This window comes from Arachis ipaensis, chromosome B1 (genome assembly GCF_059453495.1).
Source record: "Arachis ipaensis isolate K30076 ecotype BB chromosome B1, ASM5945349v1, whole genome shotgun sequence".
NCBI lineage: Eukaryota > Viridiplantae > Streptophyta > Magnoliopsida > Fabales > Fabaceae > Arachis > Arachis ipaensis.
The window spans coordinates 145,948,262-145,965,404 of record NC_142436.1 but is presented as its reverse complement, the minus strand read 5'-3'; the positions used below and the strand labels follow the sequence as shown (position 1 = coordinate 145,965,404).

The following is a 17,143-nucleotide window of genomic DNA, read 5'->3' as shown; positions in this document are numbered from 1 at the left end:
TTTATACAGTAATATAATATAAAAATAGATTTTTATACTAAAATTATTCATTATATATATATTTAATTTTTTTAATATATTTTATATTTATACCCTAATTTTAATATATATATTTAATAAACAAAACATCATAACAAGTAAAAATAATATATGATAATTTTTATTTTTATTAATAATTCATATAATAAAATTAATATTTAAAAATTATTAAATAATTTAATTAATTTAACTAAATTATTATCTAATAATTTTTAACTATTAACTTCACTTATCTTTTGAATAATTGTTTTCAATATAATGAAAAATCATACTTATTCTAAGCCGCAGCATGGCAACGCCGCCGATAATATAATAAACAAAAAAATATTTTCTTCTCATATATATGTAACGAGTTAACGATCAATTTGCCATTCATCTGTCTTAATCATTTTTACTTGCAAAAAACCACACACACACACAGAGCGCCAAAAAGAAAGAGCAAGAGGGAGGTGCAGTGCATAGGCGACGATGGTGGTGCGCGACATAGACGAATTGCCCAAGAACGCTGCCAACTACACAGCGTTGACGCCGCTGTGGTTCCTGGAGAGAGCAGCTCAGGTGCACCCCACCAGAGCCTCCCTCATCCATGGATCCCGTCGCTACACGTGGCAACAGACTTACCACCGTTGCCGTCGATTCGCATCTGCTCTCAACAATCGTTCCATCGGTCTCGGCAACACCGTAAGTATTCTCTTAACTTCAACTTCTTTACTCTCTCTGCATAAACAAACAGGTTGTGAGATTTTCGCTTTTCGCTTTGCTTTAATCGGATTTATATTTTGTCATCTCATTCCGGTAGATTCTTATTTTTAGTGTTCAAGGAATCAATAGTATGTCAATTTGCCGCAATTTTTTATATCAATGTGAGCAATTGGTTAATCTAAATAATAATTGAGACTAATAATTTTTAGCATAAAAAATAGAAAATTAGTTAGTATTGATTAAATATAAGATAAAAATAAGAAAAAAGTATTGATCGAATAATATTTTTCATTTCTTTTTAAATAACATTGTAATAAATTATTTATAAATTAGAGTGAATACTCAATCCGACCACTGACAATTATCTCAAAAGAACTACGAGATTCTTAACAAAAAAAATACCCAACCTAACCCCTGAACTTTATTTTTATGGAACTGATTAGTCCTTGTGTTAAAGAAACAACAAAAAAAAAAACACTAATGCAAAAGTTAATCAGTCCCATAGAGCCGAGTTGGTATTTTTTTTGTTAAGAACCTCTTTCGAAGTAATTGTTAGGGCCGTTTATGGTTTTTCTCTATGAATTATAAGTTTCATTTTTAAAATTTGTAACATTTTAGAAAATAAAGTTGATAAAGCGAACAAGTATGCTCTACACATTTATTATCCTTAATGAAAGTTCAACAACTAAGACTTGGAATAATAATCACACTACTCTAAAAGTCCAATGTTTAATGCTAATGGAAGCACTATATAATCCTAATTTACCCGATATTGTTCCATGTTGGTTATAGTGTTTTCTAGCTGGCGTTCCGTTGTCGTGTTTTTTCTTCTTTCGTTGATGATTAATCAATATCAATACTAATGCCAAGTTTAATTTCTTATACCAATGTGAGAGCAGGTTGCTGTTATTGCACCCAACATTCCAGCTCTGTATGAAGCTCATTTTGGAATTCCAATGGCAGGAGCAGTATTGAACCCTGTTAACATTAGGTTGAATGCATCCACCATAGCATTCCTTCTTGGTCATTCCTCCGCATCAGCGGTAATTGTGGATCAAGAGTTCTTTACCTTAGCAGAGGAAGCTTTGAAAATATGGTCTGATAAAACCAAAGGCTTCAAGCCTCCACTTTTAGTTGTGATTGGTGATGAGAACTGTGATCCTAAGCAACTAAGATATGCTAAGGGAAAAGGAGCAATTGAATATGAGGATTTTCTTGAGAGTGGTGACCCTGGATATGCATGGAAACCCCCGGAGGATGAGTGGCAAAGTATTGCATTAGGTTACACTTCTGGTACAACTGCTAGTCCTAAGGGTGTGGTGTTACACCATAGAGGAGCATATCTTATGTCTCTAAGTGGTGCTGTTATTTGGGGAATGAATGAAGGAGCTGTGTATCTTTGGACACTACCTATGTTTCATTGCAATGGTTGGTGCTACACTTGGACCCTTGCTGCTTTATGTGGTACTAACATATGCCTTCGTCAGGTAAACTAATATTCTTTCTGTTTCAAAATATGTGTCGTTTTCCACGAATTTATGTCCTTGAATGTAAATTGCATTCATATATGAGTGAGGGAATGTCTAATGCTTTTATTTGAGTGAGGGAAACAAGATGAAGACTCAAATGCAATTGTCTTCGTGTGAAGTTGATAGCGGAGAACTGTTAAGTAATTTGACAAGTTTGACTAAATTGTTATTTAACTATTTTCAACTATTAACTTCGTATGAAGACAATTGCATGTGAGTTTCTACCGGAAAAAAATGATGTTAACTTGTTACACATGCCTTATTGATTCTAATTTGAGCTTATCACTAATGCTAGTTGAAAATTGTGCCTATGCTGTTTTGCATCTATGATACACATATAGTTATTGTTTTCTTTAAATCTAGCTAATTGAGATTATTGTTATGGATATTGATATCAAATAGTTTTTTTGTGTTTCTTAACCAGGTAGCAGCTAAGGCAGTGTATGAAGCCATTGCCAAGTACAAAGTGACTCATTTTTGTGCAGCACCAGTGGTTCTCAATACAATAGTGAATGCACCACCCGAAGACACCATCCTTCCTCTGCCTCATGTTGTTCATGTTAATACAGCTGGAGCTGCTCCTCCTCCTTCTGTTCTGGCCGCAATGTCCCAAAGAGGATTTCGCGTCACTCACACCTATGGCCTCTCAGAAACCTATGGCCCCTCCACAGTCTGTGCCTGGAAGCCAGAGTGGGAATCGCTTCCCCCCGAAACCCAAGCCAGGCTCAACGCAAGGCAAGGGGTTCGGTACATTGGCTTGGAAAGCCTAGAAGTGGTTAACACAACAACAATGGAACCTGTTCCTGCTGATGGCAAAACCATCGGCGAGATTGTGATGCGTGGCAATGTTGTGATGAAAGGATACTTAAAGAATCCCAAAGCCAATGAAGAGACCTTTGCAAATGGATGGTTTCACTCGGGTGATCTCGCCGTAAAGCACCCAGATGGATACATAGAAATCAAGGACAGATCAAAGGACATAATCATCTCGGGTGCTGAGAATATCAGCAGTGTGGAGATTGAGAATGTTATGTATACACACCCTGCAATTCTTGAGGCATCAGTGGTTGCAAGACCAGATGAGAAATGGGGTGAGTCTCCTTGTGCTTTTGTGACATTGAAGCCAGGAGTGGATGCTAGTAATGAGCAGCGTCTTGTTGAGGATATAATAAAGTTCTGTAGGGCCAAGATGCCTGCTTATTGGGTCCCAAAATCAGTGGTTTTTGGACCCTTACCTAAGACAGCTACTGGGAAGATTCAGAAGCATTTGCTGAGGGCCAAGGCTAAAGAGATGGGACCTGTTAAGATCAGCAAGTTGTAAGTCACATTATAACAGAGATCATGACGAAATAAACGTTCCTATTAGTCCTTGCTTTGTGTTTTCAAGAATGTACTAATTAGTTAAGGTTTCTTTCTCATAATAATTAGTGTACACCTTTTATAAATTAAACTCGTGTAATAATAATAATAATAACAATAATAAATGTAAGTTTATTCAAAATGATAAGTTTAAATTAAGAAGTTATATGTTTAAGTATTGAAAACAATAATTTTTTTATGAACTATATATAATAATGGTTTAGTAATGATCGAGAGTTTTAATTTAATTAACACTCTTGTCCCTACCCCACAGTTGCTTGACTTCTTCAACGATAAATTCCATAATATTTCACGAGGAGAAGAATCAAGAACAAATAAATTGTTTTTCAATAAACGTTGAAGGCATTTCGGCAATGTCGTGTAACAATTAACATCTCGATTCTCGAAGTTCCGGTGTACTGGGGAAATTTTAAAAAATGGAATGACAATTGCGTATTAGATAATCAATCTAGCAAGCTGGCCAAATTACATGGGAGGTACAGGGCACTAGTTTATTGATTAAAAGTTATCCTCTCTGCATACTAGAATTTGCTTGACCATGACCTAGGTATATGCATGGGAAGGGGGCGCCTGGCTGGTGATAACTTAAACAAAAGAAAAAAGAGTTTAAAACTAACTTTTATTGATTAATATTTTTACCAATTTTATTTTAATTATCTCCTAGTCTCATTCTCTTCTCTATTTCTGTTTTCTTAAAAAACAAAATATGGTTAAAAAATATCTTTTTTACATATTAAATATATTAAACAGTTCAAGATTTTTAAAAAATTTACACCATTAAAATATGTCCTTAAGATTTAAAATAACTAAATCCTTACAAAAATAAACAAAAAATGTGGTAGAATTCTTTAAATAAAATTTTACAATCAAACAAAATATTTAATTAAATTTAACAAAGGTGTTATAAATATTTTTTGTTGAGTTAAGTATATAACTAATTTTAAATTGATGATGATAAATATTAATTTATTGGGTTAAATATCCAATTAGTTTTGATCATTTTTTATTAAGTGTTGCAAGCCAAAATTAGAGAAGCAGCAGCCCAAATGGAACGAAACAAAAACAAGATTGTTGATCGGTTCTCTAATTCTAAAAGCCCGAAGAAATAAAACAAAGAAAACAGCTGAGCTGAATGAAAAATATCCAACCCAAGTCTAAGAAGATTCCAGCAAGATGAAGACTTCCAAAGCCAATACTCACATGTTTGTTTCGGTCAGAATCAGAAAGAAAGAGAGAGAGAGCTTCGTTCATCTTGCTCATTCTACCAGAGAAGAAAGAAAGAGAAAGGTAAAATTCAAAAGCAAATGTCTAATCACCCTAATCAAAGCAAGCTAAGCTAAGTCAGAGAATAAATGAGATTTATTTCTATTTGCATGCAATTAAGTTTCTTTACTCCTTCTCCAATTTTTTGCAACTCCAATTTGGGATAGATGGAGAAAGTGTTTTTTGAGAATCACTGCTGTGAATCAAAGGCTAAAATTATTTTTTGGAGACAAAGCACTATCTCAAGGGTTTGGATTTGGTTTACCACTGAACAACTTTTTCTTGTTGATCTGAGGTCTTCGGTCAAGCAAAAGAACATGTTTTGAAATCCCTAATTTGGGGGTTAATTGAAGAAAGTGAGATGTCAAGCATCAGAGGCTCAAGGATCAACGAGTTGACTAAGAAGAAATCCAATCAGCAACTTGGCAAGAGGTACAAAAAGAAAAGGTTTCTCATTTTTGAAAGGAAGGAAAGAGAACCAGAACTTGAGTTTGTTTTGAAGAGCTTCTCTGTGAAGAGTTCATCAACTTTGGACAGTGTTTTCTAAGTTAAAGAAGCATTCCGCCAAGATGAAGAACTTAATCAGAGTCAGTTGAATCCGGTTCAACTTATAGTAATAAAGGCTGTTAATGCATCAATCTCCTTCATGTTTACAATTTGTATTTCATTTTCAATGTATATCTTTCTGTAATTTCTTAGAGAGGTAAAAGGTTGAAAAAGAGAATTCAAGAAAAAGCCTATGAGTGACAAAAGACTGAGTGAAATACTTGAGAGAAAAGCTTAGAGTGATTTCAAATTTTTTTAGGTTGTTTCATTTGTCTTGTATCTTGTACCTATGAAGTGCCCCTTTCTAATTTGGGTTAGCACTTTGAGTGAAGAGTTAGGTATTAGCATAACCAAGTCAAGTTAGATAAGAACTTGAGAAAGAAAGGATTGAGTGAATCCTAAGAAATTGGTGTATGTAATACTTTAACTATAGTGAAAATTCCACCACTGTTGTAGTGGAGACTGGATGTAGGTTGCATTGCACAAGACAACTGAACCAGGATACATGCCTGTATCATCTTTCTTCTCTTTCTCTAAGTTCTATTTTCTGATATTTGTGAGGCAAAATAGAATTGTCTCATAAAATTTTTGCTGCACAGTTCAAACAGATTTTATTCGAAAGTTTGATATTAAAGGCTTAATCCATTAAAACAAAAGAAGGTCATAGATTCAACCCCCTTCTCTAAGCCTTCTGTAACTTTCAATTGGTATCAGAACCAAGGTCTCAATAATCAAGATTCACCGCTTGGAGCAAAGGTCCAATAGCGAACAACTTGGGCACAACCACAGTTGCTTACACTTTAACAGAAGGTCAGTCAAACAATAGGCCTCCCTTCTTCAATGGGAAGAACTATGCCTACTGGAAAGAAAGGATGCAAATCTTCATCCAATCTATTGACAACAATATATGGAAGATTGTTGTAAGCGGCCCCAAGATTCCAACAAAGACAAGTGCTGATGGAGTGGTGACTCCAAAAGAGGAAACTAAATGGAATGATGATGACAAAAAGAAAGTGGAGCTGAACCCTAAACCCATTAACCTTCTACACTGCACTATCAGCTTTGAGGAGTATTGAAAGGTATTAAGACGCAAGACGGCCAAAGAAATTTGGGAGAAACTCCAAGTTATACTCGAAGGCACCAAACAAGTTAAAGAAACAAGGATTGATATGCTGCGAAAATAGTATGAGATGTTCAACATGAAGGATGGAGAAAGTATTGATGAAATGTTTGAGAGATTCTCAATCATAATAAACAGCCTTGACGCTATGGATTTAACACACACAGAACAAACACTAGTGAGAAAAGTCCTTAGAAGCCTCACAAAAGAATGGGAAACAAAGGCCACTGTCCTAACTAAGAGTAACAACCTAAGTCCTATAACATATGATGAGCTGAGAGAAAAACTTCTTACCTGTGAAACCACATACACAAACTAAGACTAAAAAAAAGGGAATAGCCCTTAAGTCAAAAGTCGAATAAAAAGAGAGTGAGTCTAGTGACAGTTTTTCAGATGATGAACTTGTATTTTTTGCTAGGAGACTTAGAAGGTTAATGAGGAATAAAGGCAAGTACAAGGGCTCAAGCTCGAAAGAGTACAAGAAGGACATGAGCAAAGTAATTTGCCACATTGCAAGGAGGCTGGACATCTCAAATACAACTGTCCGAAAATCAAGAAGGAAGAAAAAGGAAAGAAAGAAAAGAAAATAGTGCTCATGGCATCTTGGGAGGATCTTGAAAACGATTCAGATGAGGAAGAAGACTCCGAATGCGAAGCTCAAATATGCTTTATGGCTGGTGAAGATCAACTTGATGAGGTAAATTACTAAGACCTATCCATAGATGATTTACATGTTATCATAGATGATCTCACCCTAAACTCTGAAAAATTACTGAACAAATACAATAAATACAAATCTGAAAAAGAAATGTTGAAAGTTGAAAATAATTTTTTGAAAGAAAAGGTGAAGGAAACCGAATGTCCTTTGGATATCATTGAAGAAAATAGATTTCTGAAATCTGAACTTGAAAAACTAAAAGGAAAGCACATTATGGATCCTTCTCAAGAGGTTATTGTTGAAAATAAAAGATTAAATGAAATAATTAAAAGATTAAATAGTGATTTAGCAACATTTGCTCACAGTTCTAGCAACTTGAACAAATTACTTGTAAATTAAATGTCATTATTTGAAAAATCTGATTTAGGATATGTGACAAAAGATGATGCAATTTTTGATAATTCTTCGACAAAATTCATGGCCTCTTCTTCAAAAACAAAATCTATCATAAACAAATCTGGTCTGGAACTTGTTCCCACCAGGAATTTGAAAAATCTTGTTTTGAGAAAACTGCATCATCCTCAAGAACCGAACCTATATCAAACAAGTAAGGTCTGGGCTACATTTTAAACAATGAGGTTGCTTTCAAAAGCTCATAGTTTCGCAAAAGAACCTCTTATTCAAGAAGCCCATATGGTTTAAAAAAATCTAGTTTGAATGTTCTTGCAAAAAGAAATAATAATAACAAAAATAAGTTTGTCAAGAGAAATGTCTAGTTTTCAAAAATGATAAAACCTCACTCTACTAATCATTTCTAGCATCAAAACGTAAATCAATTTCAGCAACATGCATAAAAAACCATTGCCTAAATTGTAAGAAAATTGGTCATTCTTACGTGCATTGCTTCATTGAAAAAAGAAAAGTAGGAAACCAAACTTACAATGTTGTTTGTGATTTTAATGCACTTGGGCAATTAAGGTGGATTAACTTCAAATGATCCAAATTAATTGGATACCTAAGGTTACTTGAGATTATATGCAGATTTGCCTAGCATCCAAGAAGAAGAAAGATATGAGGTACTTTGATAGTGGATGCTCTAGGCACATAACTGGAATGTCAACTTTCTTCATCAAACTCAACAAGTATGATGGAGGTTTTGTGACTTTTGGAGATGATGAAAAAGGTAAAATCGTTGCTATTAGAAAAGTAGGTAACAATCATTCTGCTTTAATTGATGATGCCTTTTTAGTTAATGGTTTGAAGCATAATCTTTTGAGCATAAGTCAATTGTGTGATTTGGTGATATTCAAAAGATTGGAATTCTATGTTGTGAGTGAAAAGACCAATGATGTATTGTTTATTGCTAAGCGTTGTGATAATGTATATGGATTCACTCTTGATGAACTAAAGGATCAAAATGTAGTTTGTTTTCATTCTAAAGAATCTGAAAAGTGGCTATGGCACAAGAGATTGGGCCATGCTATCATGTTTCAAATAAATAAGCTTGTTAAGAAAGGACTAGTAAGAGGTCTTTCTTTGATAAAATTTGACAAAGACATCAAGTGCGATGCTTGTCAAATAGAAAAACAAACAAAGAACTCATTTAAAATCAAAGGAAGACATCTCTACTAAAAGACCACTTGAAAATTACTACATATTTATTTATTTGGTCCAACAAAAATTCAAAGCTTAGGTGGTAAATATTATGGTTTGGTAATTGTGGATGACTACACAAGGTTTGGCTGGGTTTTATTTCTTGCACACAAAAATGAAGTCTTTTCGGCTTTTGAGATTTTTAGCAAGAAAATTCAAAATAAAAATGATTTAAAGATTGCTTCAATAAGAAGTGATCATGGAACAAAATTTAAAAACCAATTATTTGAATCTTTTTGTGAAAAAATTGGACTATCACACAACTTCTCTTGTCCAAGAACACTACAACAAAATGGTGTTGTTGAAAGAAGAAACAGAAGTATTCAAGAAATGACAAGAGCTATGCTTTGTGAAAACAATGTTCCAAAATTTCTTTGGGCTGAAGTTGTCAACACGACTTACCACATTTTGAATAGAACAATCATAAGAAAATTCTTGAAAAAAACTCCTTATGAACTCTGGAAGAGTCACCCACCAAACTTAAATTACTTACATATTTTTTGATGCAAATGTTTTGTCCGAAATAACAAGGAAAATCTAGAAAAAATTGATCCAAAGGTATATGAGTATTTATTTGTAGGATATTCCACAATTAGTAAAGCCTATAGAGTTTATCATCAAGATGCTAGAATTATAGAGGAGTCCATACATGTTACCTTTTGTGACACTAACTTAGTTCAAAATATCTTGGAAGATTGTGATGCAGAAAATCAAGTTCAGGGCAAAGAAGGAGAATTCTAAAATCAAGAGAAAGAAATTTCTGAGCCATCTAAATCTGATAAAGCGGCTGCAGGAGACAATTATGTTTTGTCTTATGAATCTAGAGAAACCTCCGACACTACAACTTCTTTGAACCCTACAATGACCAAAACTGCTCCTAAGTCTACAAGATCCCGTGAGTAGAGATTTTTAAAGAATTATCCACAGAAATTTGTCGTTGAGGATGTTTCTCACGGTGTCAAGACATATTCCTCCACGAGAAAAGCAAATGAAGAAACAAATTTGGTTTTTCTCTCCCAAATTGAGCCTCAAAACATACATGAAGCTCTCAATGTCCCTTCGTGGGTAAAAACTATGGAGGAAGAGCTTGGTGAATTTGAAAAAAAATCAAGTTTGGACACTTGTTCTAAAGCCAATTAGAAAGAAAGTGACTGGAACCAATTGGATATTTAGGAACAAATTAGGAGAAGATGGTAGCATTACTAGAAACAAAGCAAGACTAGTGGCACAAGGTTATGATCAAGAGGAAGGGATAGACTTTGATGAATCCTTTGCCTCTGTTGCGCAAATGGAAGCCATAAGACTACTTCTAGCCTATGCTGCTCATTGTGGTTTTAAATTATATCAAATGTATGTGAAATGTACATTTCTAAATGGTGTAATAGATAGAGAAGTGTATGTGGCACAACCACCTAATTTTGAAAATAAGAAATTTTTTAATCATGTTTTCAAACTTTAAAAAGCCCTTTGTGGGTTGAGACAGGCTCCCAAGGTTTGGTATGAAAGACTTAGCTCTAAAGGTCATAAGTTCATTTTGGTTGGTGTTGATTATTTTTCTAAATGGGTAGAGTCTATCCCTTTAAGGGAGGTGACTCAATGAAATAATTGATTTTATTGAGGAGCATATTGTGCATAGGTTTGGAATTTCTCAGTCTATTACCACTGATCAAGGAACTATGTTTATTGGGAAAAAAGGTTATGGAATATGCCAAGTCTAGGGATATAAAAATGCTTTCTTCTACACCATATTATGCCCAAGCCAATAGACAAGTAGAAGTAGCGAATAAAATTTTGATTGCATTAATTAAAAAACACATTTGAAGGCAGCCAAGAAATTGGCACCAAACTCTCAGTCAAGTTTTTTGGGCTTATCGAAATTCTCCAAGAGGTTCTACTGAAACTACCCCGTATAAGTTAGTTTACGGTCATGATGCGGTGTTGCCAATTGATATTAATCTGCAAAGTATAAGGGTGGCTAGACAAGATGTGATACCAGTAGTAGATTATTGGAATTCTTTGCATGATGAGCTCAATGAACTAGATGACGAAAGGTTGAGAGCTTTAGAGCGGGTGATTCGACAAAAAGAGATTATTTCAAAATCATACAACCGCCGTGTTAAAGCAAAGACATTTGCAGTTGGAGATTTAGTCTGGAAAACAATTTTGCCTATAGAAAAAAGTCAAAAACTTATGGTAAGTGGTCTCCAACTTGGGAAGGACCTTATGTAGTTGACAAGATTTATTCTGGAAATGCCTATAAGATTATTGAAGTTGGATCAGGAAGAAGAATTCCTTCAATAAATGGCAAATATTTAAAAGTATATAGGCCAGGCATACATGAGATAAACATTCCACATGTTTAACGACACGAAAATATCCAGTTGAAGTGTCAAAGGAAAAAATAAAGAGCTAACTAATATTTATAATTTAGTTTGTAAAAGCTAACATGTCCTTGTGATTTCTTTGAATTGCAAGTTCCATTGACAGTGTAAAGCATTAAGATTATGAGACAAATATGTGTCCAAAGCATCAATTTAAAATAAGAGTCAATAATTTATCATTTTGTGAGTGCAGTATAGTACATGCCAACATATAGAACTAAAAGTTTAGTGAATAAACCTATATGAAGCTAGAGGCATGTCAATAAATGCACATTTGATTTAATTTGACAGTACTTGAAGCGAATGCACACAAGATGGCATGCACCAATGCAACCTGACATGGACAAATATGGAGGTCATCCCAAATGAAATACAAAAGAGGTCACTATGATATTAATAATTGGTTTAGTGTGAAGTAATGTAATAACTTCCCAAAAAATAGCAAGTGTCCAGTCTCCAAAATAAGGATAGAGTGCATACAAAAGCAAGTAATAAACAAAACTCTAAAAGTTCAAAAAAGTGAATATTGCAGGGACATATTAAAATCACAAAGGATCACATAAGAAATGCAAGACTAAGTTTTAAAGATCTCCTTCAAGCGAGTAACTTCAGTTTGGAGAGCAGTTTGGAAGTTCCTAGCTTCTTTGGCAGCTTCCTGTGAGGAGAGCATCTTCTCTTCAAGTGACTGTAAGACTGCATTGCTACTGTCAAGCATGCTACTTGCTTTGGCAAATTGACCTTCATTCTTTATCAAAGCAGCATCCAGCCTATTTTTTACTTCTCTCTTGACAGTCAGTTGTTGTTCTAAGTCTCGAATCTCCTCAGATAACTCATGAGCCCGATCTTTAGCTTTTGCAATATGGGTAGCCATGGTAGTTTTGACAGTCTCAAAAGAGGAGGTGTCTTGTTTCAACTTAGAAAGAGCTTCAGTTGATTGTTGATATGATAAGATAGCTGCTTGAGAATCCAAAAATTTAACATAAAGGTCCTCATAAACCTTCTGCAAGTGAGCCAACAAAGGATCAATAGTCTCAGGATGTGGTGTAATTGAAAAATTTTGAAAAATATCTGAGCCTTAAAGTGCGGATTGATAGCAAGTGTCAAAACAGATTTGGATAGAATGACACTGAGTTGTTGGGCAAATAAAAGTAGGATGGAATTGTCGATAATTTTGGTTGTGAGAGGTGTAGTATGGAGCTGCTCTATTGGAAGGTGACTTTGAATGGTAGAGCAAGATTCAACTATGGCCTTCTATGTATCCATGCTATATTCATATGCTTCATTCAGACTTTCTAAATCAGCCAATAAATCATTCACCACATTAAGGGTTTGAGTGTGAATAGAAGTGATTGATATTTATTTTTCTGACCGCTCACTTGGGGATTTTAGAATTTTAAAGCTAAACAAAAATGCAAAAGAAAGTGTTAACATAAAAAAAAAAGGAGATACAAGGAAGAGATACTAATAATCAGGCTAAATGACATGTCATACCTTATTGGCATTGGCTTTAGGTGTAGGCTTGTTAGATATGGCAGCTATCAGATTTTCAGTCCTAGACACAATCAAAGAAATAGTAGGAGCCACAGTGACCTAAAGCAAGAAGTGAAATGAGGACAAAGGTAATTAATGAGTTTAAAAAAAAATCAGCATGAGAGATATTATCATCATGTAAGTTCTTCAAGATAATGCTATTTGAATATGGAGGATGTGAAAATATATAAAAATATCTGAGAAGCAAGTTGACCATTGGGGCTAAGAGCATCGACATCATCTTTCGAAGAGAACTTACTCACTGATTTATCACTAGATGAGGTGTTCTCGTTTTTCCCTTCATTGTGCTGAGAGATTACCAGTCCATCAAAATTGTCATTGGATGTATTTGATGTGTCATCCTTATCATCACTATTCGAAGATGTTGACACTTCAATTGGTCCAAGTCTTCTTTTTACCCGGCGGCTTGAATAATTAAAATTGAATTCCTTTTTTCCTACAAGCCTACCAGAAGACTTTCTCAAAGGAGAATTGGCAGCAAGTGTGGTAGTTGTTTTTTTTGTAACAAAAAATAATAATAATAATAATAATAAAATAATTAAAACAGGTGCCATTGTGATATTCTTAGAAGGCATTATGCATGAAGAAAATAACACATAGAGGACCATAATTTTTGAAATCATAATGAGCAAATGATTTAGTTGTAATTATCCTTTTTGATAATTGGTGCTCTTTTCACTTGTTGCATTACAAGAACAGTTTTACTGAAAGCAACTTTAATAGAAGAGTAATAGATTTTCCACCAAGAAAAGAATAAATATGTGGTCAACAGATAAGGTTTAAAAGGGAATAGGTGGAATTTATTTTTTCGCGAAGCATTATCTTTTTGAATGTGCAACAGATCTTCTAGTGAGGTAGCTTTGACATGCAAAGATTGTGGCTCTTGAAGATGGTAAGGAGATGGAATGGCCTGAGCTAACTCAAACTATCTAAAAACGGCATTTAACATATAGACCACTGTTCTTAGGTCATCTTCACCCGGGAATCCAGCAAAAAATAATTGGGAAGTCAAGAATTGTGACCAAATAGTGATGCTTTCCTTTTGTGTAACCCTAGTTGGGGTAAGAGATCGCGTCAACTATTCCGGACCAGTTTGACAATTAGCAAAGGGAGTCAGATTGATGTTGTGGTCTTTCTCTGGCAAGTGATAGAAAGCACGGAAGAAGTGTTTCATCTTATCATGTGAGGCCATTAACTTGTCAGAAAAGACTAAGCTGAGCAGATGGTGTCTGGCAATCACAGAATCTATAGGACCTTTTTGGGTCAAACGTGGTTGTAGCTCAGATTCAAAAATAGCGGACATCCACAATTGAAAAAACTAAACGGGACCGTCAACATTAGTGATTCTTTTTTTCTCTCTCATAAGGGCTGTGATCCAATCTAGAGTGAGATATAGTCGAGTCAGGAACAATTTGGCTAAACACAGCCTCTTACCTTCAGCTAACATAATGGCCAATAGGAGATAAGTGACTTCAACTTGAATACTCCGGGCACAGAATACAACGCCGCTCAACCAATAGAGAAGGAAGACTATGTACTCATTATCGGAAACAGGTTCTCCACCTTGACCTTTGTTATTAAGAATGAAGCTCTAGTAGGTGGTGGAAGAGATATCAATGGCATACTCAATTCTTGTGGTTGACCGGGTAGTAGTTAAAATTTTCTCTCCCAAGAGAGGTAGGCCAGTTATTGCAGCTACATCCAGAAGAGTAGGAGTAATCATACCGTATGGGGTGTGAAAAGTATGAGAAGTCTCATCCCAGAAATACAATGCACCTTCCATTAGTCCTGAATTAACAGTGTAAGAGTTTTTACTAAGTTGAATTAGGTCATATATCCCAATCTCTTTCCACAAGGTCATCTTCCCAGTTTCAACCCTACCTAACCAAGTATGGTAACCTTAAATGTTAGTTTTTGGGGGATTTCTAAATAGCCTGTTGTTGGAGTCAAAGTATCCAATAGGAATGGAGTCTTGAAAAGTAACAGGTTTTCTTTGAGGGTGATCAGGAAAAGCATTTTTTTATCTTGTTTGCTACTTTGAGAGAGACAATAGGGCCAACGAAAGCTGAATCTACACCGTCAATGGTTAGCACCTGAGATTCTCATATCTTTGATTTTGAGGCCTCTGGTTCAGGAGCAAAATCTTTGCCATTTTTGACAACAGACTTATCACAAATGGCCACTTTAAATGAAGAAGGAGGACTTGTTGACAGATGGTGGCTTGAGGTTGCCATAACAATGCAGATTGAAAAAAATTAAAGTATTGGGTGTTGAGGTTGTCAACGATCAACAAACAAGCTATGAAGGTAGAAAAAAAAATGAAATTAAACTTATATGTGTTTAATTTGGTTTAAGCAGTAAGCAAGGATTTAATATGAAACAAGACTTAATACTGCTTGCCAACATTCATGAATAAATAAAATAATAAAAAAGGGATAACATTTTGACATGTTTGTGCTAAGAAAATGAACTATTCCTTTTATCCTGTTTTAGGAGCAAAATGGACAGATATATATATATATATATATATATATATATATATATTTTCTACCTCTTCTTTCATACTTGAAAATAGAAAAAAAAAAAAACAGCAACATAGTAGAATTGAAGAATAGGATTCAACAGTTAAATCATAATTTGTGTTAAAGAATGTAAAAGAAAAAAGGAGAATGCTCTTTAGAGTAAGATTCTAGTACTCATAGTCATGAATAACACAAGGGATATTTTGCATGCCATTTTGGAATTAGGATTCCTCTTAATCAACAATGGAAAAGAGAAAGATAAAGATGGAGCTAGCAGTGAAATCTTACCTGCAATATTAGAAGAGTTAGGTATAGTCAAACCCTTGTGAATAGAGAAAGCCCACCGTAGTAGATGAAATTTAGGAGAATGGGAGGCACAAAGTTGAAGAAGTCTTTTGACGTTCAAACACTACTCACAAGTATTACAAGAAGATAAGAGTATTGAATAGGCATGGCAAAAATCCCCAGCGGGGCGGGTACCCGCGGGGATTTACCCGTCGGGGAGCAGGTATGGGGGGTTTTTTCTACCCGCGGAGACGGGGGACGGGGCCCCGTATAATAAACGGGGCGGGGGCGGGGGTAGAGGTCCCCGCCCCGTGGGGACCCGTTAAATCCCCGTTTGTGTAAAAAGACAGAAATACCCTCATATATATATAATATGTAAACCATCAACCATTGTTCAAACCTAACCTAGCCGTCACATTCCTTGCTTCAGAGAGACAGAGAACTGAACTCTCCACTCCTCCTCAAACCCTCAGCGGCTCAGCCCCTCCTGGCTCCTTTCTGCTGACCGCCGACCGCCAACCGTCGCCCGCCGCCTTCCAACCTCTGGTCCCTCAGCGCCGCCTCTCACCCCAGACCCCTTGAGTGGCTTGGTTCGCTCACTGAAGGTGTCGAGGCAGTCGAGCTCACCGCCACGGGTCTTCCTCTTCGCATCGCCGGTCTTCGCTGGTCTTCCTTCCCCTTTTCTCCGTCAGGTTCAGGTATGTTAGCCCTGGTCTTCGCTGGTCTTCCATCCTCTTTTCTGAAATTAGATTTCTAAATTAGGGTAAGAAATTTATGTGTTTTGAATTTCTGGATTTCTAAGTTTTGAATTTGTGAATTTTTTATTAGGTTAATGAATTTTCGACTATGAATATCTGGTTGTTTAATTTATATTTCAAGATCTGAGCAGATTAAACCCAACAGTGTTTATGAAACAAATTTTTCAATTCCCATATTATACTCTTTAATTCGTTTCTATGCTTCTCTGCTTATACACTCTCTGCTTATGGATATGGCAATCAATTTTGGACTTTTGGTCAATGAGATCTGGCAAGTGATCAATTTTTTAGGATGCAACCCAAGTTTTTTATATAAACGAGATGAACAAAAAATTAAAAAATGTTGATTTGTTACTTTCCATCAATGCAGATTTGATAGAAAATAATTGTTACTTTCTTTTTCCCATCAAGTGGTGAATATGAGAACTGAGAAGCATATGAAAACAAAGGGGAGAAAAATGCATAAAGTGATTTTAAACTGGCTAAATAATTTAACACAAACCAAGTAAGATCTAGCATAAGTACATATGAAGGTTTCGTTAAACATGAAGAAATCATGGAAACATCTAAGTTGCCTATCCTACTTATGTACATTAAATTGTGTTGAACTAGTTAAGGTTATATAAATTTCCTAGAAAGTTTAACAAGTAATTGTGTCAGAATTGATTTAAATTTTCTGTGACTGTAATTCAAAATGCGGGGGTGCAGTTGGAGTTTGATGAAGTTTAAGTTCATATTGTCATTATAAATTTTGAT

At 35.1% G+C, this 17,143-nt stretch overlaps 1 protein-coding gene across 1 annotated transcript; it reads left to right on the top strand.

The window, feature by feature from the left end:
- The first annotated feature begins 300 nt into the window (after positions 1–300).
- On the top strand, positions 301–3,771 carry AAE7 (acyl-activating enzyme 7). Its single transcript, XM_016342465.3, has 3 exons — positions 301–720; positions 1,641–2,228; positions 2,695–3,771. The coding sequence occupies exons 1-3, from the start codon at positions 508–510 to the stop codon at positions 3,589–3,591; spliced, it is 1,698 nt and encodes a 565-aa protein (XP_016197951.1). The 5' UTR covers positions 301–507; the 3' UTR covers positions 3,592–3,771.
- The last annotated feature ends 13,372 nt before the right edge of the window (positions 3,772–17,143 follow it).

Bases quoted from the DNA above. Each gene is read 5' to 3' on its own strand.
- AAE7 (XM_016342465.3), top strand. From the start codon at position 508: ATGGTGGTGCGCGACATAGACGAATTGCCCAAGAACGCTGCCAACTAC. The intron at 721-1,640 runs GTAAGTATTCTC...ATGTGAGAGCAG, and splicing joins CCATCGGTCTCGGCAACACC to GTTGCTGTTATTGCACCCAA. The intron at 2,229-2,694 runs GTAAACTAATAT...TTTCTTAACCAG, and splicing joins CTAACATATGCCTTCGTCAG to GTAGCAGCTAAGGCAGTGTA.